Below are 23,289 nucleotides of genomic sequence, written 5' to 3'. Positions count from 1 at the left end.
AACAAAAACAGTAGCATGGTAACATTTGCCAGTTTTAAAAAAGGAGAATGTTGTGCTTATTTAAATAAACACACACATTTAAGTAAGTGCCTTAATTTCAGCACTCAGGAGGTTGACTCAGTAAGACTGCCATGAGTTCAAGGCCAACTTGAACAACATAAAAAGAACCCTCCCACAACATAATACTTCAATATGAGGATATTTGATAATTACAAAAAATTTGTAACTGTGTTTTCCCCATAGCCTACGAAGATAAGCAGAATGAAATTTAATCCCCTTTGAAGATATTTAGTGTAGTGAAAAGCAATAGTGTTTTTAGAAGGAGAATTTGCAAGCCCAGGTTAACCTTCCACCTCAGACATCAGATTGCTGAGTAGGGCTGTATTGATTCTTAGCAATATACATGGTCAGTGTGTGCTGTTCCCATTGTATCGTCTGCCCTTTCTTCAGGAAATGAGAAAACTTTTTCTGTAACTCCTCTATAATTAAAGTAATTCTCATTCAAATGACAACACTCCACCAGGATCTTACAAACCATTTTTTATCCAGTTGTTTACAGAGTGAGAAAATCGTGCAGTTTGTGTAAATTCTCATGGCAGTGGATATGTAGTTCTCTCCTAAACTAGATCACTCTTAGGGTTTATTTGCTACTATAGCTTGAAAGGGGGAAACACTGTTCCCACAGAAGTACACACACACTTCAACACACATCTGAAGTCAAAGTCTGGGTGGAGTTTTCTTTCTGTGCTGTGAATGGATAATTACAGATTCTTGTACAAGTCATACGGAAATGTATGTGACTACAGTGCACTTCTCTGGTACTCCCCCAGGATGGTGACTATTTTCCCCTACTAACTTTTAATTTGTATCTAGTGATATTTTAGACTAGATTTCTTTTTGTTCAGACCATCACTATTCAGCATTTTTTATTTTATCTTGTAAGCTTGTCTAGTGACTTAAAACACACTCTTTGATCAATGATCAGTTTTTTTTCTTTAGTGAAGAAACTGAGTAACCTTTGTTTTGTTGTTTTTTTAATGTGAGAGTATTTTATAAATAAAGAAACATACACATAAAAAGGAGTACTGATAACAACTATTTTATAAATATGTGGCTGTATTTTTCTTCACATCCAGCAAATGTATTGAATAGAATTCAGATACAGTCTTCCCAGACTCACACAGTTCCAAGATTTTCTAACACAAATTTACATTGGTACCAAAATGGGCAAGATAATGAAGGCACAGGCTCACTTTGTATCAATAAAGAACACCAAACACAGTCGTGAGGCACTAATGACATAAGCATAGAACATCGATCAAAAAAAGCAATTATTCGAAGTCTTCAGTAACTCCTCTCCCTTTTACATTTGGCAAAATTCAGTCTAGATATTTTAATACCTCAGAAAGAAAAAATAAATAAGAGATGGTACATTAACATTTCAAGTTGCTTGTAATTAGTCTTTAGAAATAAAAGGGATGAAACCGAAAGAAAACATTTTTTTGTAGTCGTAGGTTACTTTTCCTTGCTAAGGGTCTTGTGTGTCTGTGTAGAAATGCCAGCTAAAACTGAAGATTTAAGATAGTTGCTGACATGGTCCCTCAGTACTACTAAAAGATTGTTTCACAAAAACAACTATCTTGGTTTCCACTGTAAGGCAAATTTGATTATGTAAAGGTGATCGGAAAAAGTTTAAAGTTAAGAATATATTTTAGCTTCCCAGTAAGAAACAAATTGCATATTTAGACTGTAGTAGCAAAGAAATAACTTTAAAGTTCAAGCAAGTTCCTCTCCTCTGCATCTGCAAACTAAAAAGAAAAACAGTTGATTTTATCACCAGTGACTACATCACTCATAGGACATACCAGTAACTAATTTCACCATCTTAGAAGACTGCAACACAATATGAAAACATCAGGTTTTACTTACATTTGAGTGTGCAAAATCGATCTGCACTTACAACCTCCTCATTGCTAACATGGCAAAAAAGAACAAAACTAAAGCATCATTATGGGATACATAACTGCTTGCTTTCTGTGAATCAATATCACCTTTTAAGATTAAATGTGGCAGTCAGTGGAGATTGCCACATACAAGTAAGCCTAGGTCTACAGCTGTAGAGATAACATGGAAATATTTCTGCCTATAGGTAGTACTTACTTTTAAAGTTTTCCTTAGAAAATTAATTTTGATAGCATTTCCCAAGCCCTTCAACTACAAACATTTTGATATTTTCTCCCTTTTTCCATTAAAATCTAGCAAGGTTTGAAAAACTACTTCCAAGTGTGAGCAATAAGGAGCTGATACAACATTTGTTCACAATTGTTACTTTTCAGCAAGTTAAGAATAATCTCTGCATGCTTGAGAACTATAAAGAAGAAGAATACTTCTAGGGAGATCTTAAGTTTGATGGGTTTGGTTTTGTTTTCTCTTCTCTTTAAAAACAACCCCTATTCACTTATGACACCACAGTATGTATATATGTAACTATAAAGTTCATTTCCATGCTTATTACATAAAAATAGCTATCAGAAATGTCAGTCTATCATTATCAGCTGATACTTATCCAACTCACTACAGAAGGGAAAAGAAAACAAAAAAATCTAAAGTAATTAAAGCTTACAAGTCAATTTTTTCCTTTTTTTTTTTTTGTTTGTTTTTTTCCCTGCTTGTCTGAGATTTTTGGGTGGTTTGTCTGTGCTTTTCTGCAAGCTGATTCCCAGATTAATGGCCTCCGAGTAGATTTGAAAGGAAGCCTGAAGGCTTCCTACTGTGCTGTGCTTCTGCATCTTGGTCTTGTGTTAGTCCCAGTTCATTCTCAATTTGATCTAGCTCTGCCTGGTCAAGTAGTTCAAAGTCATCACCTTCTTCGGTGTCTGTGTCCTCTCCTATAGTAGGTGCAGACTGAGCAAGTGCCTGCCGGGCCCCTTCTAGCTGGTCTTTGATGGCAGCCGTCATTGCAGCTGTGATGACATCCCCAGCCAGGTTGCTCATCAAGTGAATGGCTTGGTCACTGTTCAGAGGAAGGGAGAGGCCAGCTGCTGATGGCCCGCCTTTGCTTGGTCTGTGACCAGCGTCCAACTGTTGCTTTTTTCTCTTGAGCTCAGCAGGTAAGCCAAGGCTTAACTCATCTTCATCATTTGTTCCCATGCCGTTTTCCAGAGATGGAAAATCTGAAAGATCTCGAGAGAAAACCTCCTCACTGGGCCGGTCAAGATCTGTAAAATGTGTCACAGAGATCCATGCGTAAGTGCCAGAACACATCTGAAGTAAAAGCTGTCTAAAATGACTTTGACCTAAAGCCTCAGAGCAACTTGGCATCCACCAAGCTTCCTCAGTCGACCAGAATCATTTGACTCCACATGTTGGACCTCTCCGCATGTAGATAAATACTGTATGTTCTCCCTGTATCTTTGGTTCCTATTCCATGAGAGCGTGTATGCAAGGACAGTCCATCAACTTTGCCTAAGTTTTGATGTTTCTGATATACATTTCCGATTTGTTACCTAGGAGACATACCTCAGGGCCTGTCAGTGAAGATGCAGAGAGGTTTAACTGGGAGGGAGGACCCCCCCCCGACTGTGGTCAGAACCATCTTATGGTGCTGGACTGAATAAGAGAGGGAGGAAGCCATCTGAGCACAGCATGCATTTATATCCGCTTCCTGACTGCAGCTGCAATGTGACCATCTGCCCTGTGTTCTTGCCACTGCAGCTAAAGCAGCACTCACCACCATGCTTTCCCCACCTTGATGAGCTTTACCCCTAAGCTCTGAGCCCAAGTCACATCTCTTCTGAGTTGCTTTTATCGGGTCTTTGTCACAGCAATGGGTAAAGTAACTAATATAGTGTGCATCATAATAATTCCATCCTTCCCTGAAGATGGTAGCCACCTTAAGCCAAAGAGGATATATATGATCATGTAATAGAAACCATGCCACAGTGTTTTCAAGGTTCACACATGCTATAGCAACTATCAGTACTTCGGTCATTTTTTAATCCAAGCACTAATCAATTGTGCAAATATTCCACATTTTATTTATCCATTCAGCGGTTGGCAGAATTTGAGGAGTGTTGTGTGTATTAAATATCAATAGAAGTAAGAGAATTCAGCTTACCATCAGATGTGTCTGTCTGTGGAGTGTACCCTTCTGAGAGGTTGAAGGTCCCATTATCAGTCCAGGATACTTCTGACACGTCTGTGTCAGATACAGATAACTCTTTGGCAGCAACTGTGAGGCTAATCTGTGTCAATAGAAATGCAACACATTTGAAACTGGAGAAAACCCTTGAGAGACCACACACTGACTCACTAAACTTGAAACCAAAAACGCCATGAGCACTTTCCTTTGAGATTATCCAACCGTCTTGTAAAACAGGGTAACCCATGTTATAGATAAGAATGTTCAGAAACTAATAGGACAATCATTGTACTTTCTGTAAATGAATGACCAAACCACACATAAACAGATTGACCAAAAATACCTTAGGACAAAGAGCTGAGAAGTCTAATTCACTGTCATCCTTCTGACTCTTTTCTTTATCTCCTTCTGTTGAGGGGAAAAAAGGAAGTGTTTAGTTTCCTCCCAAGCTTAGAATATAGTGAATTTATTTTAATATATAACCTCACATCCAACCATACATTCTAGTGCTTCCCTGTAATTGTTTGTACTGAAGAAGCTTCACATATTTGCAAACAATTGCTTTCTAGGGGAAATGATGGGTATCTGTGTTCTCATAGCGTCTAGCAGCAGCCCTGGAGACTCTGTGGCAATATAGGCTTTCAGTCACAGTCCTAGACCTCCTGAGTCAAGAGTCTGTGGCAGGGCCCATACTCTCTGCTGCATGCTGCCCCCAGGCCATTCTGGTGCATACTGTAGTCTGAGAAACTCGAAAGCCATGGATGGATGGATAGATAGATAGACAGACAGACAGACAGACAGACAGATAGAATCTTAATCTTTTAAAATCACATTGGAACCATCGCCCTTTCTTTCCCTTATTCAGTCCGCTCTTAAATGGCTCCCATCCCCTTACCCCTGAATTTTCTATAATCCAACCCAAATAAAATAAAGTGCATCACAAACAATCAGAGTTGCTGAAGCCCTTTCTCCTTCCCCTGCCAATGAGTGTATCTTGTGATCTATTTATGCTTTTGTCCTTGGACAGTTTCTTACATGTGTATAATGGGTTTCAATCATCTACCTCCCTATCACCGTGACTCATCTCCCATCCTCCTGATGACGCCCTTCTTCTCTGCATGTCTCCTTCCTTCTTTCTTGTTGTCATTGTGTGTGAACCCTAAGTTTAGGTAAGGTTGCCTGTGTGAGCACAGGTGGGAGGTAATGCCCTGAAACCTGGGCAACTCTGCTGTGTGCTACACTACTGAAGACAGTGACGTCCTCCCCGCAGCTGCTGTTAACCGTGGGAGTTCACGAGCCCAGCCCTTCCAGGATGAAATGCTGTATTTCTTGTGCAGGGTACCTCTCTCTGAGTTCACGGCTGCTGTGTCATTTCCAGCAGACAGTGTTGTGCAGGAGTCACCCCCAACCTCTGACTCTAAAAATCTTTCCATGCCCTCTTGGTTATTGGGGACATGCACAGTGAATATTTTTATAGTCAATTTACTTAACTGTATGTTTGAGAAAAGAAGAAAGCCTATATAAGAAAAAATTACACCGATTACACTTTGGGGGTTAGCTCTTACTGTACCACTGAGTGAAAGTCTCATTTCACACGTAGAACTAATATTCAAACTTGACCTACCAGATCTCTCACGTTTCTTCTGGTTAATATATTCTCCAATTCCAAAATCTAGTTTCAATAGAATGGACTTGATTTTGCTGTATATTTTTTGTCCGATATCATTACATTTAAACAGTGGACACAAAAAAGCAAACAGTACTGAAATAGAAAGAAAATAATGCAGGTAAAGTATTCGTTTTGAAGACTTCAATTTTACCATTTTTCAAGATACTATTTGATTCATGGAGAAAATGGCAACTTTGTTCTTAGGTTATCCCTCCATCAAGTAAGTTCTCTATTTTTACTCTGTAATGAAAACACATTTTACTACACACACACACACACACACACACACACACACACCATAACCACAGCTACTGTTTTTAAACTTGGAATTAGGTTGATTTTTTTCTCTTAATTGTATACCCTGAAAATTTAAGAAAAGTTATAACCACTTTTCTCAACTAAAATATTACATTCGTTTATAATTTCCTATTGTTAGCTTCTTTGCAGTGATACCAGGATGATGTTACATGGGGTTGCTGGGCTGGTAGTTGAGCTCAGTACCAACCACATAATGTCTTGCTCCTATTTCTCCTTTGCCAGCACTTCTCACTTACTTCTTATGTAACGCAGATCAAGAAAGTACTCTGAGTTCTATTTGGAAGACTGAATTGAGCTCCAACACATTAGGAATACAAAAGAAAGGAAAAGAGCCACACTGGCTGCACTGGATTTTCAATGTTTGCTATTGTGTTGTTGCTGGACAGTGTCCTCTCTTACTCACTTATCTTTAGAGCCCAGTGAAACTCAAAAGACAGCATAAGAAAGGAAATGTGAGGTTGGCAGAGGCACTACCTGGTTGATCTTCATGTATTTTAGGAAGAGCAGAATATTTAATTTGAAGATCTTTTGGGGTTGCAATTCAGATATAACAGATTACACATGAAGTACACAATTTGATAAGTTCTGGCAAGGAGTCCTTGAAACAATCACGATAGTAAACAGTTTACTGCAAGCATCTTCATGTCTTTATTAACCCTTCCTTTCTGCCTCTTACCTCTTCTTGACCCCACCCAACTCATCCCCAGCCATCACTGATCTACTTTTTCACTAACCATTATTTTGAATGTCTTAGAATTATATATAGTGCTTCTCCCATTCAGCCTAATTGCTTTGAAATCTATCCATAGTATTGCATGTATCAATTTCTAGTGCTGGGCAATAATCCATTATATGGATATTACACAGTTTATCCATGTCTCTGGATGACTCATATGAATTATATTCCTTTGTGCTACCAAAAACAAACCTGCAAGGAACATTTGTGCGTAAGTATTTACAGAGATGTATCCATCTGTTTCTCTTAGGTGAATAATTGTGGGACAGTCAGCCACAGTTTTCTTAAAGGATTACACCATTCTACCTACCCACCACTAGCAATCGAGAATTCTGGTGGTTCTATATCATTTCTTACTTGATATTACTGGCAGAGATAGTGGTATCTCATTGTGATTTTATCTTTGGTGTCACAGAACATGCATGAAGGCAAAAGTGCAGGTATATGCGGAGTGGAGCATATCGCTTAGTTATACATTCAATGATATAATTTAACATTCTGTTTATAATCCTGCATTTTACATATGTTCTCCCAACTGTTTGCATATAAATGTCTCTAAGAGACAAGAGAAATGTCATCTATGGGGTGACATTGTTTGACAATTCAGAGCACACCTTTTCTCTTCCAAACTACACAGGATCTGATAAGCATTAATGATGTCACACATGTCATACAAATTGGCAAAGTTTTCTACTATACTTACACAGTAGGTAGCTGAGTATGACCCCAGGAATGTAACTCCCCAAGATTGTAAAAAATGTGCACACACTGCAGACCAGGAGACAAAACTAGAACAGAAATAGCATGGGACAGTTATGCGAAACACTGTAGAATACATGCATGATATGTATCTGTATATGTTCTATTATGTATGTCACGCGTTTCTCAAATACCACTCTTTGTACTTAGGGACACTAAAGAGGCATTTTACCACTTCATAACAATCAATGTACAAGCAGAGGAGCTAGTTCTGGCACTAAGGATGACAAGTTCCCTTACTTGGACCTGTTGATGTATCACTGCCAGGTGCAAGAGACTCAAATAGGAACGTGTCCCCAGGAACAACTTTGCTCAGACTCATAAGTAAATCTGCACTTCAAACTATGACCATAAAAACATTGAAATCCACAGACAGGTCAAAGCATGCAATAGGAGCACTTGTGGGAATCTGATGTAGTTTGTTCTGCTGGAAAATCTCTGGCATAAATGTGAGGACATCATAACCCTTCCTGTTTCCACCCACATCTAGGTTACCTCAAAACTAACCACTAATGAAACGGAACTTCTGCAGGGATATATAATTCTCTTCCTTCTCTCTGTCAATTACAAAGCAAAAAAAGAAAAATCTTTGGTTGTCTTCAGAAATTTTAGAACAATCTATAGAAAACTGTCCTAATTCACATGAGAAAAATCAAGACAGGAAAAGTTTCTCTTTTAAATCTTCACTTGCTTTTTACAATCTATGTAAACTATCTAATTTATTTGCATTATTGTAAATGGAAGTGCCAAGCAAATTCACGGTGCGTGGGGGGGGGGCTTTCAAAAAATAGGGAGAGACACATATCTTTGGCCAGGAATGATTAAGAGAAAGAACAAGGACTCTAAATTTCAGGTTAAGAAGTATTTCATTCCATTTGCTAATAAAGAACAGGTGAACACATAGAATGAAATTAAGAGCCTAATTCAGGAAAAAAAGTATGGTCTCTTGAAAGAATATGGAATTCTAGAAATGAAGAAATGTCAGAAGTTGAAGGAAGAAATAAGGCAATAAATACAGAGTCATACACCCAGAAGTTGGCTTTGCAAAAGGATTTGTTATCACCTGTATTTTGCAATGTCATCACCTTTAACTAATGGCCTTGAAGCACATTAATGTAAACCAAAGCAGACATTTTAAGTTCAGAATCTTCTAAAAACATATATGATCATGTTGGTCAAATGAGCACTAAAATCCATCAAGCCCCTCATGTGGATCAATTCTAACACTGACGGTTCATAGTTAAAGAAATCCTTACAGATACAGCTCTGCCAGTATAATAGGCACAGCATGTTCCCAGGGGCTGCTCTATTAATTAATACTGGTGAAGTTATGAGATTGCCTGTATATAGCACATGCAGATATTAATGCTGACATTTGTAGCTCTACCTTCCAACTACTGGTGGATAGTTTAATGTTTTTTGTTTTTTGGTTTTTTTTTTTTTGGTTTTTCAAGGCAGGGTTTCTCTGTATTGTTTTGGAGGCTTTCCTGGAACTGGAACGAGCATGGTCTGTTGATGGCCCTGCTCCTCACTCAAATAAAGCCACAGATTCTAATCTTCAAGTGTGCACTTCTCCATGCAATTTTACTTTCATCGACTAAGTCTCTTCCATGAGTGTTTTTTTTATCTCAATCAGAAGAGAAAACAACAACAGCAACAAAAACAAAAACCCTTACTCCAGACTCCAGTTGTGTAACTACAATGAATGTTTTTGCTAAAGCGTGTTTGGTTCTTCACTCATTCTCTCGTTATTTCAGGATGGGGATCTTGCAGTGTAACCCAGGCTGACCTTGAATTCACAATCCTCCTACCTACCAAAGTGTTTAGATCACTGTGACCCACCACATTCACCAGGTTTCCTTAAAATGAATCAACCCAGCATCTCCACTATGTTTTTTAGATTGTAGGTGAGATTCGATTACCTCTGAAACCCTAAAAGAACTATGTTTATCTCAACTGCCTTCGATTTTGAACTAGATCCCAGACACTAACCAAAGTCCCAAATAACACCCCTTTCCATTCCCTTTTGGTTTTAAGTATGACAAAGCCCAATAACAATTTCTTCCAGTAATGAGCTAAATCAATCTGTACAAAATAGAAATGCTTAAGAGTTTCACATGTGGCCACGTCTCAGCCTGTGTTCAAATTGGAGAAACTTTACCAGCTAAAACAGGTCACCTCATTTGTTCCCATGTTACACAGAGTATTTCAAAACTTGCCTTGCCAGGGCTCTGCTGTTTAAAAAGAGACATTTCTTGAAGAAATATGCTGAAATTCATCCATGATTCTGCAATGCAGTGGCTTAGCCTGGGTCTTTCATCTGGCTTGGAACTGATAACTTCCCAGCTGAAGAGAGAGAGGAAATGCAATTGAATGTCAACAACGATAACATCAACACCAGTGTGCATCCATTGAACACTCATGGTTTTAACAGTTATTGGAGATTACAGTTGGCTTCATTATGCTCTGGGTTTGGAGGGATAAACCAGCCAGACACCCAACTCAAAAGACTTGGATGCCAAAGGAAACATGAGCTGCACTAAACTACAGGGAAATTATGTACATAGAGAATAACAGAATATACATCTTTTTTGTGAATACTTTTAATAGTTGATGGGTCAATTAATTAATTTTTTAATACAATGTTTTCTGCTCCTGATGACACAGGCCTATAATCCCAGCTAACCAGAAGGCTGAGGCGGGAGAATTTCAAGTCAATGGCCTGTCTGGTAAATTTAAGGCCAGCCTAGACAACTTAGTGAGACAATATCTCAAAATAAAAAAATAATTAAATAGATAATAAGCAGCAAAAATGGGGGGGTAGTTAAAGAGCACACATAAGAGTTAGAGATCTAGACAGCTCAGTGGCAAAACGATTGCCTCCCAAATACAAATGTTCAGTCGCCATTGCCTCAATTAATTCATTAGCGTCTGAGTGTAAATGAATGTCTCAGTAACGAAGGAGGAGGGTAGGCTCCATGCTCCTTTCTCTTTGCCTCAGTTAATGTTCTGCCAGATAATCCCTGCAATGTTAGTTGTCTAAGCCCAGGCTATTCCACCAGGTAGACATCTGCCCATGACTTCTTGCATGTCACGAGTAATGAACGTGTGGACATGTCTGACTTCGGGCACTAGTTTATGTCTCCATTAACATTATCCCGTGTTGAGCCAGTGAGCATGCCTGTTCTCATTGGTGAGCAAATCATACACCAGGTCCACAAACTTGGTTAATGATTCCAGACCTATTATAAGAACACCAAGTACGTGGCAAAGAAGCTGTTATCCATAACAAAATCCTACCAGTGTGTTTGCTTAATGGGGTAAGATTTCACACGAGATAGCAAAATCAACATGGATGAAGAAATGCAAGGCTGTTAAGCTGGGGTTATTTTACCGGATATGGCAGATTCATTGCTACGGACACAGCCTGGGTCACTGCTCAGCTTAGTGGGACTATGAGGATGACAAACACACATTTTCAGTTCTGTTTCTCTATACTGTCTGATTCAAGGATATGGTTGAATTGTATGGCAAATACATTTCTACCAAGTCAGTCAAAAATTATAACAAAGTGATGTGAGACCTGATTACTGGAGTTTATTGTTTAAAACTATACAGTGAGGAGCTGGAGAGAAGTTAGCAGTTAGGAACACTTGTTGCTCTTTCTGAGGACTCAGGCTTGGTTCCCAGCACCCACATGGCAGCTCACAACCATCTGGAACACCAGTTACAGGGATCAACTACCTCTTCTAACCTTCACAGGCGTCAGGCATTTATGTGGGCCATAGATACACATACAGGCAAAGAACCTATACACATAAAAATAAGATCTTAAAAACAAATTAGACAGTGATTGTTACAGGAACACCCATCTCTATAGTCTCCAAGCCAGTCAACCACTAATTTGTGTCACCACAGTTTAAATGGGCAACATAGAATTATACAATTTGGATGAAGTCAGATATAATGTCAGGTTTTTTTTTATATTCTTTCATGTTCTACATGTAGAATATCACTCAGGCTGTCTCACCTACTTAGGAACAGAGTCAAGACCTAAGAACAAGATTCCTGGTTCCCAATACAGTTCTACTTAAACAGTGTGACTCTTCAAACAACAAATAGATTCAGTGCTATCCTTAAAAAGCATGCTATTATTGAGAATAGGGAACATTCCTTGTTTTCCCGCTTCCAGGAATGAAGAGAAAAGAGCTGTGATTGACCAACACCAGTGTGGGTTCACGCAAGACCAACCCTTTCCAGGAAAGCAAAGTATGTCATGTGCAGAATCCAATACTCAGCGGAAACTAAGGCCCATGTGTGGCACTGACGGTTGTTTAGCACAAGTGACGTCTGTGCACACAGTTGCTCCATCACAAAACTCTAGGTTTTCTTAGAAAGCCTGGGAAATAATCTCTGTGAATACTGGACAAAGTTTAGGAAACATCTTTCCCATGGCTGTCACCATCCTCAGTATTACTGGATATGCAAGGCTCCCAGCTATCATACAAGAAAGTGAAAAGCACGTAGCCTTCAATGCAGTTTGAGATTCTAGCAAGTTCTTAACCAAAGACTACATGCTATCTATGATGAAGGCTCCTCTGAGGGAGAGACTTTAGTTGCCAGTTGCCAGTGTGTCTCAGACAGGACACACAAACTCCAGGTTCAAAGGAAAGTAATGCCCTTAGTCCCTCCCAGTCTTGTGATCCTTAGGCAATGAGTCAGTGGTACACACTCTACAGCCACTGAAGCGCCACCCGCAGCTCCTCCCAGCCTCAGTGACCCATGTTCCTCCTGCCTTTAGTCTTACTTTTTTTATGTCACTGCACAGATCCCTGTCCCCTCTCACCCACGCCAGCTTTCAGAGGTCTGTCCCTACAGTCTACAAATCTGCCTCTCTCAAAAGAGAAAAAAAAATACTAAATGCCATTTGCCTAAGTTTTCCTTCAAAAGAAAATACTCTGGTGTTTTGGGACAAGTGGCATTCTACAACCAAAATAAGCAAGTTACTGATGAACCCTTAGCCCCAAAGTCCTTTGTCCACAGCTGAAGAACCTGTGACTTTCCCTGTAAACATAATATGATGGCTCCTTGGACAAGCAGCCCTTTATCAGGAGAAAGGAGCTTTGCCCTGCAAGAATTTCAAGCCAAAATCCCTACTTTCTGCATCCATGGGCTTTTTTGACTACAACCCATGCTGTATTGAGGTCCACCCTTCAGAATTCTTCATTGGGTGTGTCCAGGCCCTGGGCTACTGAAATGGTCCCAGGGCCTCACTTGGGGAGATCCTGGATGAGCAGTTTGGAGGAAGCTCAGAAATTTGAATGGATAAGTGTTCCAGGCACTTCTGAGTCATGTGTTTCTTATCCTAAGAGTCATTTTGAGCAAATTATGTGGAATTTCTACCTTACAAACACACACACACACACACACACACACACACACACACACACACGAGAGAGAGACAGAGACAGAGACAGAGAGAGAGACAGAGAGAGACAGAGACAGAGACAGAGAGACAGACAGAGAGGGACAGAGAGAGATCGACAGAGACAGAGACAGAGAGAGACAGAGACAGAGAGAGACAGAGACAAGAGAGACAGAGAGCAGAGACAGAGAGACAGAGAGAATGACTTTGGGCAAGATGGTGTGTCGGGCCAGATTTCCTCCCTTCCCTGGGCGTTAGGCGAGAGGGAGAGTGACATGAACCAAGAAACCCAGGATTGCCCAGCTCCTCCGCTTTAAGAGTTTCTGGAACTGACTTGTGAAGCAACCTTGTTTCTTATCTAAATTTAAACTGAAAAATAAAAAAAAAAGGGAGTTTCTGACCAACCCCAGAGCGACAGGATCTGTCACCTCTCTGAACTGAACCCAGAGGGTAGAGGTTGCAGGCCAAAGAGTGGGTAAATAGACTGCTACAAAGAAGGAGGGGGCACTCAGTAGGTCTGCAGGGGGACCCCCTGAAATTTTCAGCTGATTTATAGCTGCACCTATGACAAACTTAGACACCAGAAAAGGGCTGTGAGAAAGGCCTAGAGGAAAAAAAAATCTGTACCAAGAAGACTCCTCGTCCCACCAATGCAACTAGAAAAAACTAAAAATCCACAGTTGTCAACAGAGTGCCCAGCTAAGTCCTGCCTCTAAAGCCAGGGAAATCATCTGAGCAAAAATTCATCTGCACTTACACGCAGCCTCCCAAAGGGCCACAGTGATTCAGAGTCGTTCCATAGGTTTCAAAAAAAAAAAAAGTGAAACGGATCTAAAAGGCTTTTCTCACCTTTCATGTGTGCCTTTTACGTTGTTTTGTACTTTCCCTTTAAAATTATAGTTATTGGGGCTGGAGGGATGACTCAGCAGTTCAGAGTGTGCACTACATTTCCCTAGGACCAGGGTTTAGTTCCAGGAACCTACCTTGAGCAGCTCAGAACTACTGGAATTCCAGCTCCAGGGCCTCTTTGAATACCTGTGTCCATGTGCACAGACCCCCCCCCACACACACACACATAATCCTTAAAAACACAGCTATCAAAAGCAAGGTTTGAAGTTTTTGTTTTGTTTTGTTGTTTTCTGAGACATGATGTCATGTAGCCCAGGATGGCCTTGAACTTGGTGTGTAGCTAAGGCTAGCCTAGGACTCTTGATTCCCGGACCTCTACTTGCAGTGTGCTGTAATTATACAGGCATGTGCCACCATGCCTAGTACAAAGACCTGCACTTAACCCGATGGGATTCTCATGGGCTGTCTGTGGATTCATAGTGCAGGACACAGTATTCTCCATTAGGGGGGTTCTCTAAGATTAGGAAACCTGACACTCCTGGCGCTCCTTAAAAATAAACCGTCCTTCTGAAAGAGGGGAGATGTGCCAGCATTTCTACCTCACTGCTTCTGATCACTAGTAGCACCGATACAAGGAAGGAAGGAAGGAGGGAGGGAGGGAGGGAGGGAGGGAGGGAGGGGGGAGGGAGGGAGGGAGGGAGGGAGGGAGGGAGGAAGGAGTTTGTGTCATTTTCATAAAAGGAACCTATCTTGTCAGCACTCCCTCTGTTTATTTCTGTAAATACACAGCAAGTGCATGCTGTGCTATTCCTGACTCGATAGAGCCTTAGAATGAGGAGGCATAGCCCTCAGCCCGTAAGCTTACACGAGTGAAACAGTGACTGAGAACACATATGGAAGTCACCTGTTAGAAATAGCTTAGAAATAAAGCTATCTTCAGCTACTAGAAAGAAAATATTTGAAAACTAAGTTGGGGGTTGGGTAAGGAGGACCAACAAGTTAAAAACTTTGTTATACACTTTATAGTATAAAATTGTAGCTGTGTGCTTATAGACGTTTTCAAAGGGAAAGGTATCTTTAAAACTGAAGACTATTTAAAGAAAACACTTTATTTTTAATATATCAAAACTCAAATTTTTCACGTTTTTAACTTTAAATTAAAGGAGATAATGACCAAAGAGAATAGATTGGGAAGAGAGAGAAGAAAAACCGTGTGTAGGGGTAAAATATACACAAATGAACCTTGAAGGTCCAGTTGGACTCTTGTTACTGTTAGGACCAAAAGGCAAGAAGCAATGTGCACCACAACGCCATTCACAGAGGTCTCTGAGACCGAAACCAATTTCCTTTAGCATAAAGCTGTTTTTCTGTTTTATTTCTGGTATTTGTAGCAAAATAAAGCCCTGATGTTTTTCAGCTGAAATAATGGAAATTGCCTGTTTTAAATTATGAGGTGGACAGCAGCATTAAAAAGAATTATAGAATAAGCTTACACAGGTTGGCAAGACTTTTTATTTAGGTAGCAGTTTTTAGTTGAAAAAAGAGCCAAAGAGTTTGAGTAACAATTCAAACAAATGCAGTAAGCCATTTCAAGTACTGGGAGTTATGACAGCATGAAACTGCAACGGGCCTTCCAGGGGACAGGCAACACCTTCCAGGGGACAGGCAACACCTTCCAGGGGACAGGCAACACCTTCCAGGAGACAGGTAACACTTTCCAGGGGACAGAAACTCAGTAACCTCATTTACTCATCACATCTGATTTCTTATATCCCGGGTTCTTGCTGAAGAAGTTGGGGTACAGATTCTTCACCTATGTGGCTCAAGGTCACAGTATTATTGGGATAGCAGTGGCTGGCACAGGAAGTACACGGTCCACAGTGGAACACTTCAGAGAAGAACAGCAAAGGACATCCATCCCTGGTTGCAAGCTAAATCAGTCAAAACAGAAAGACGTAAAGACCAGCACTGGTTCCTCTTGGGTGTAAGGCATCTAGGTCCTCTTTCCTCTTCCAAGCAATTTCGAAGCAGTCCCCACAAGCAATCCTATAATCTGAGTCCAGTTTCTCCTACTAAATTACATCCTTTTGCATAATCATGACCATGGCTGTGGTTTGCTAATCTCTCCATCAGCAAGCCCTGTCTCAGATAATAGCCATCTGATTCCCTTCCCTCATCACCACACCCTGCAAGTCAAGACTGGTGTTGTGACCTCCATTTCACCCAAGAGAAAATGGGGACCAGGCAGGGACAGTTTGAGGCCAGGAGATCTGTTAGTGTCCATTGTGCAGTTTGTATTGTTTCCGTGCAGAAATGCTACTGTGATGGGTTTATGACCTTTGGGATGCTGGCTCCCCGGTAAACTCTAGATCACATTACAGAATTTGTGGTCACTGTTCTGACCTCTAGAAGGCACACAGAAAAAGCCAGAGATATAATCCATACAGTGTGTGCCACACGCTTTTCTGGCCACACACACGCCTCTGATAACTTTGTAGGGTTTTCATATTCATATTTATATAAATTAATGATCCAATAATAATCTTAAAAGATTTAGAAGATTCCTGGCAAGGCACTATTAGAAACTATTTCACAGTGTGAATCATACTGGAGACAGGCAATGCACAGTAAGAGTAAACAGTGTTTTTCAGAAAGTTGGCCATCTCATTGCCCTATGTGACAAACTTTTAAAAAAGGATTTGCAATAACTTGTCACCTAGCAACTGTGACAAACAGCTGGTACAGCCTCACACCTATAAATATGTCTTGGACAGCGGACCTCTCATTCTCAGCTAGTGACTCAGAGTCTCATGCTCTTGCTAGTGACCATCTGTTGATGCTAATTCCTGTTGAATTTTTCTTAGAAAGGTCAGTCAGTATCCGGTTATAGACTTTAACATCTTAGTGTAACGTGTCAGAATGTTTTTTAATCCTCTGGAGACATTCTATGCCCTCTATGAGTGAATATATGTAGGGGAAGGGACAAAATAGGAACAGGGAATGTTTCTCCCCACAACACTGAATTAGAGCCGTGACAAAGCAAATGGGATGTGTCAACTACAGGATTAAACAAGCAAGCTGGAGATTAAAAATTACACAGCACTCAATTTGAAGCTTTCACTTTCTCAAACCAATTAGCCAAGGCACAGCTTCTCCCCAGGCCAGGGACAAAGAGGCGCCAGCTGAGTGCCTGTTTTCCTACCAGGGAAGCTGAACCCCACCTTTTGAAGGCAATTTAAGTGTTCTGCCTAGACACACAGACACACCCCCACACACAGACACACACATACACATACATACCAGACACACACACACTCTCTCTCCTCTCTTTCTCTCTCCTCTCCCCCCTCTCTCTCCCTCCCTCCCTCCCTCCCTCCCTCCTCCCTCCCTCCCTCCCTCCCTAAGTTGGATAGCCGAAGGAATTGGTCACTCCCTAGGACCGTCCTTCCCCATGTATCTCAAACTAAGCAGGGATACTTTGGGGTGGGGAGGCGCAGACAAGCAGACCCACCATCTAGAAGGATGCTTTCTTCTGATACATGTAGTACTTTTTTAAAGTGCTAGAGGACAAGAAGCCAGCCGTTTTCAATGTCTCCTCTTTGGTTAGTGTTTAATAACTAGATTCTATAAGCCAAGGGCCGGAGCAAGGTAATGTCCCTCACAAGCATAAGGCAAGCATTTATTGTGGCAATACTGGTAGAGACTCACTAAATCACCCTTGCTGATACCAAGGCCAAGATATGATTCAATCACTTCACTGTTCCTAAGCAGAAAAGGGTTTCCACCATATCCTCAAAGGGCAGATCAAAGTCAGAGTCAAGAAACAGGCTTCACGGAAAGCAAACTGTCATTGTGGAGCAAGCTTGCTAACTTCTTATACTATTTGTGACCTGCAGTTTCCAACAGATGTGCAGCCCAGGATTTACTGCAGTTGGGCTCAAAAGTAAATGTCTCCTCCCTGCTTTTTGACCTTTAGTTTAGCTGTATGAAACTGGTGACAGGTTTTCCAATATGTTTCTTAGAATTGAAAAAAAGTTAACAACATAACTCCTAAATTTGCTCTTTAGAAACTAGACCCATTGCACTGGGCCTGCGAAATACATTACACTCAAACCCATAGAATTACTGAGAGATTCCAAATTGTGTCTAACATAAGAGCCAATGAAAATTAATTTTGATGTATGTGATAAAGAAGGTAACCCTTGGAATGACAAAACCTGGTGGCTCTCATGTATAGGACAGATATCAACTACCAACCAATTTGTTGGGCTGTCTGCCTCCAGGCTGCATTAATTCGGTGGGCCTGAGTATACCTACTGATTTCTCTTTATAGGTAAGCCAGCAGTTGAATGACGTAATCAGTAGCTTTTAAAAGAATACAAGCCTACAAAGATAACCACACCCCTACCGGTCATAAAAACAACTGCTTGTCCAACATGCTATTATCCCTGCTTTGCTAAACTCAAGCAGATTTTGAAAATAAAGTACGATGTAAACAGTGGATGTGTGAATGGTAAAGTAGCATACTATGGTACCCAAGGGCAGCATGAAGCAAAGATAAGTACACCAAAACTTGGGGGTGGGGGCTGGGTCAAATGCACAACCAAGAAAGAATGGTGAAAGGTGACATTCCCCCAAAACTGTCATAGTCTGGAAAGAAGCCAATCCCTAGTGAGAGGTCCTACAGTAAAACAAGACTATAAACATAGATCACCCATCCCCCTCCATCTTCGGGGCCGCTCCGGGCTTCCAGAAGAGCCGCCCACACAGGAAAGAGATCAGCTCCCCAAGACCCCAACCCAGCGAGTCCAGCTTCAGGTGAGATTGGGTCTCTGGCTGGGACCACCCGCCCATCACCCATCCCCCTCCATCTTCGGGGCCGCTCCTGGCTTCCAGAAGAGCCGCCCACACAGGAAAGAGATCAGCTCCCCAAGACCCCAACCCAGCAAGCCCAGCTTCAGGTGAGATTGGGTCCCCGGCTGGGACCACCCGCCCATCACCCATCCCCCTCCATCTTCGGGGCCGCTCCGGGCTTCCAGAAGAGCCGCCCACACAGGAAAGAGATCAGCTCCCCAAGACCCCAACCCAGCGAGTCCAGCTTCAGGTGAGATTGGGTCTCTGGCTGGGACCACCCGCCCATCACCCATCCCCCTCCATCTTCGGGGCCGCTCCTGGCTTCCAGAAGAGCCGCCCACACAGGAAAGAGATCAGCTCCTCCAAGACCCCAACCCAGCGAGCCCAGCTTCAGGTGAGATTGGGTCCCCGGCTGGGACCACCCGCCCATCACCCATCCCCCTCCATCTTCGGGGCCGCTCCTGGCTTCCAGAAGAGCCGCCCACACAGGAAAGAGATCAGCTCCCCAAGACCCCAACCCAGCGAGTCCAGCTTCAGGTGAGATTGGGTCTCTGGCTGGGACCACCCGCCCACCACCCATCCCCCTCCATCTTCGGGGCCGCTCCTGGCTTCCAGAAGAGCCGCCCACACAGGAAAGAGATCAGCTCCTCCAAGACCCCAACCCAGCGAGCCCAGCTTCAGGTGAGATTGGGTCCCCGGCTGGGACCACCCGCCCATCACCCATCCCCCTCCATCTTCGGGGCCGCTCCCGGCTTCCAGAAGAGCCGCCCACACAGGAAAGAGATCAGCTCCTCCAAGACCCCAACCCAGCGAGCCCAGCTTCAGGTGAGATTGGGTCTCTGGCTGGGACCACCCGCCCATCACCCATCCCCCTCCATCTTCGGGGCCGCTCCCGGCTTCCAGAAGAGCCGCCCACACAGGAAAGAGATCAGCTCCTCCAAGACCCCAACCCAGCGAGCCCAGCTTCAGGTGAGATTGGGTCTCTGGCTGGGACCACCCGCCCACCACCCATCCCCCTCCATCTTCGGGGCCGCTCCCGGCTTCCAGAAGAGCCGCCCACACAGGAAAGAGATCAGCTCCTCCAAGACCCCAACCCAGCGAGCCCAGCTTCAGAAGAGCCGCCCACACAGGAAAGAGATCAGCCCCTCCAAGACCCCAACCCCAGCGAGGCCAGCTTCAGCTTCAGCTGCAGTAAAGAAGGAGACCAGTGGAGACAGAAAGCCCCCACCAGCACCCACTGGAAGAAGAGATGGGAAGAAGACAGAATAAAAGATCACTCAGCAATAGAAACACCAACACGACCCCACCAGAATCCAGGGATCCAACACCAGCAAGACCTGAAAAGCACTACATAGATGAAGAAGAGGAGACAGACCTTAAAAATTATTTCATGAAGATGATGGAGAGCCTCAAGGAAGAAACGAGGAAATCCCTTAAAGAAATAGAAGAAAAAACAAACAAAAAAATCCATGAAATGGGGGAAAAATTCAAGAAATAAACAAATCTCTCAAAGAATCTAAAGAGCACCAAGAAGAAACAACCAAGAAAATTAAGGAAACAGCTCAAACAGTTGAAGGATTGAAAGCTGAAATAGAAACGATAAAGAAAACACAGAATGAAGGGATGCTGGAAATAGAAAAGCTCGGTAAACGGTCTGGAATCACAGATGCAAGCATCACCAATAGAATACAAGAGATAGAAGAGAGAATCTCAGGTGTTGAAGACTCATTAGAGGACATAGCATCGTCAACCAAAGAAAATCTCAAAACCAACAAATCCTTAACACAAAATATCCAGGAAATATGGGACACCGTGAAGAAGCCAAACCTGAGAATAATAGGTATAGAAGAAGGTGAAGAACTTCAACTTAAAGGTACAGAAAACATATTCAACAAAATCATAGAAGAAAACTTCCCTAACCTAAAGAAAGATATGCCTATGAAAGTACAAGAATCTTACAGAACACCAAATAGGCTTGACCAGAAGAAGAAGTCACCTCGCCATATAATAATCAAAACATCAAACCTACAGAGCAAAGAGAAAATATTGAGAGCAGCTAAAGAAAAAGGCCAAGTAACATACAAAGGCAGACCTATCCGAATTACACCTGACTTCTCAATGGAAACGATGAAAGCCAGAAGATCCTGGTCAGATGTCCTACAAACGCTAAGGGAACAAGGATGCCAGCCCAGACTACTATATCCAGCAAAGCTCTCAATTACCATAGATGGAGAAAACAAAATATTCCATGACAAAGCCAGATTTAAACAATACGTATCCATGAATCCAGCTCTACAGAAAATGCTAGAAGGAAAACCTAGAGCCAAGGAAGATAACTACATTCACAAAGACACAGGCAATATAGAATCATACTTTACAAAACACTAAAAGAAAAAGGGAGGAGAAACTACACAAAATAACTTCACTAACAATAAATCAAGCGCAAACAAGGATCACCAATCAATGGTCATTAATATCCCTCAATGTCAATGGCCTCAACTTACCTATAAAAAGACACAGACTAGCAGAATGGATACGAAGACAGAACCCTTCCTTCTGCTGCATACAAGAAACACATCTCAACACCAAAGACAGACGTTATCTCAGAGTAAAGGGCTGGGAAAAGATCTTCCAATCAAACGGCCCCAAGAAACAAGCGGGCGTAGCAATCCTAATATCTAACAAATTAGACTTCAAATTAAAATCAATCAAAAGAGATGAAGAAGGGCACTTCATATTCATCAAAGGAAAAATACATCAAGACGAAGTCTCGATTTTAAATATCTACGCCCCAAATACAAAGGCACCTACATTCGTGAAAGAAACATTACTAAAGCTCAAAATGCACATAAAATCTCACACACTAATAGTAGGAGACTTCAACACTCCGCTCTCACCGCTAGATAGGACCTCCAGACAGAAACTTAACAAAGAAACAAAAGAATTAATAGAAGTTATGACCCAACTGGGTTTAACAGACATCTATAGAACATTCCACCCAAATACAAAGGGATATACCTTCTTCTCGGCACCACATGGAACCTTCTCTAAAATTGACCACATAATAGGAAACATAGCAAATCTCCACAGATACAAAAAAATTGGAATAACCCCCTGCATCTTATCAGACCACCATGCATTAACATTAGAATTCAACAATAACACAAATCGCAGAAACCCTACAAACTCATGGAGATTGAACAATGCACAATTGCACCATCCCTGGGTAAAGGAACAAATAAAAAAAGAAATTAAAGACTTCCTCGATTTCAATGAGAATGAAGACACAACATACACAAACTTATGGGACACTTTGAAAGCAGTGCTGAGAGGAAAGTTTATAGCACTAAGTGCCCACATGAAAAAACTGGAGAACAGTCATACTAGAGAATTAATAGCACAGCTGAATGTTCTAGAACAAAAAGAAGCAAACTCCCCCAGGAGGAGCAGACGCCAGGAAATAATCAAATTGAGGGCTGAAATCAATCAAGTAGAAACCAGGAAAACATTGAGAAGAATCAATGAAACAAAGAGTTGGTTCTTTGAGAAAATCAACAAAATAGACAAACCTCTGTCCAAACTAACCAAAAGACAGAGAGAGAACATGCTAATTAACAAAATCAGGGATGAGAAAGGGGACATAACAACGGACTCTGAGGAAATCAAGAGAATCATCAGGGCATACTTTGAAAATCTGTACTCCACAAAATTTGAAAATTTAAAGGAAATGGACAATTTCCTGGATAGATATCACTTGCCAAAACTAAATCAAGAACAGATAAATAATCTAAACAGACCTATAACCCCTAATGAAATAGAAGCAGTCATCAAAAGTCTCCCAAACAAAAAAAGCCCAGGCCCAGATGGCTTCAGTGCAGAATTCTACCAGAAATTCAAAGAAGAGCTCATTCCAATACTCGTCAAAGTATTCCACACTATAGAAGCAGGAGGCTCACTGCCAAACTCTTTCTACGAGGCTACAATTACCTTGATACCCAAGCCACACAAAGACACAACTAAGAAAGAGAACTATAGACCAATTTCCCTCATGAACATTGATGCAAAAATACTCAATAAAATACTTGCAAACCGGATTCAAGAACACATCAGAAAAATCATCCACCATGATCAAGTAGGCTTCATTCCAGGAATGCAGGGATGGTTCAACATTAGAAAATCTATCAATGTAATCCACCATATTAACAATCTGCGAAAGAAAAACCACATGATCATCTCACTAGATGCTGAAAAAGCCTTTGACAAAATCCAGCACCCCTTCATGATAAAGGTCCTAGAGAGATCAGGGATAACAGGAACGTACCTGAACATAATAAAAGCAATATACAGTAAACCAACAGCTAACATCAAACTAAATGGAGAGAAACTCAAAGCAATTCCTCTAAAATCAGGAACAAGACAAGGCTGTCCACTCTCTCCATATCTCTTCAATATTGTACTTGAAGTTCTAGCTACAGCAATAAGACAACAAAAGGAGATAAAGGGGATACAAATAGGAAAAGAAGAAGTCAAACTTTCAT

At 41.6% G+C, this 23,289-nt stretch overlaps 1 protein-coding gene across 3 annotated transcripts in view; it reads right to left on the bottom strand.

Annotated features, from left to right (window-relative positions):
- Positions 1–1,083: 1,083 nt before the first annotated feature.
- The window catches only part of Retreg1 (reticulophagy regulator 1), a 129,727-nt gene continuing 107,521 nt past the window's right edge, over positions 1,084–23,289 (bottom strand). For all 3 annotated transcript variants that reach the window (XM_005081300.4, XM_040757669.1, XM_013121403.3), the window contains 6 exons: positions 9,843–9,969; positions 7,568–7,652; positions 5,766–5,903; positions 4,485–4,549; positions 4,118–4,244; positions 1,084–3,218 (listed from right to left, as the gene is read on the bottom strand). In XM_005081300.4, the coding sequence (XP_005081357.1) occupies positions 2,725–3,218; positions 4,118–4,244; positions 4,485–4,549; positions 5,766–5,903; positions 7,568–7,652; positions 9,843–9,969 (1,036 nt within the window). In that variant the 3' untranslated portion in view covers positions 1,084–2,724. The remainder of the gene's footprint in view (positions 3,219–4,117; positions 4,245–4,484; positions 4,550–5,765; positions 5,904–7,567; positions 7,653–9,842; positions 9,970–23,289) is intronic.

Source organism: Mesocricetus auratus, unplaced genomic scaffold (assembly GCF_017639785.1).
Source record: "Mesocricetus auratus isolate SY011 unplaced genomic scaffold, BCM_Maur_2.0 Super-Scaffold_100015, whole genome shotgun sequence".
In the NCBI taxonomy this organism is placed as follows: domain Eukaryota; kingdom Metazoa; phylum Chordata; class Mammalia; order Rodentia; family Cricetidae; genus Mesocricetus; species Mesocricetus auratus.
This window is presented reverse-complemented; position numbering and strand designations above follow the sequence as displayed.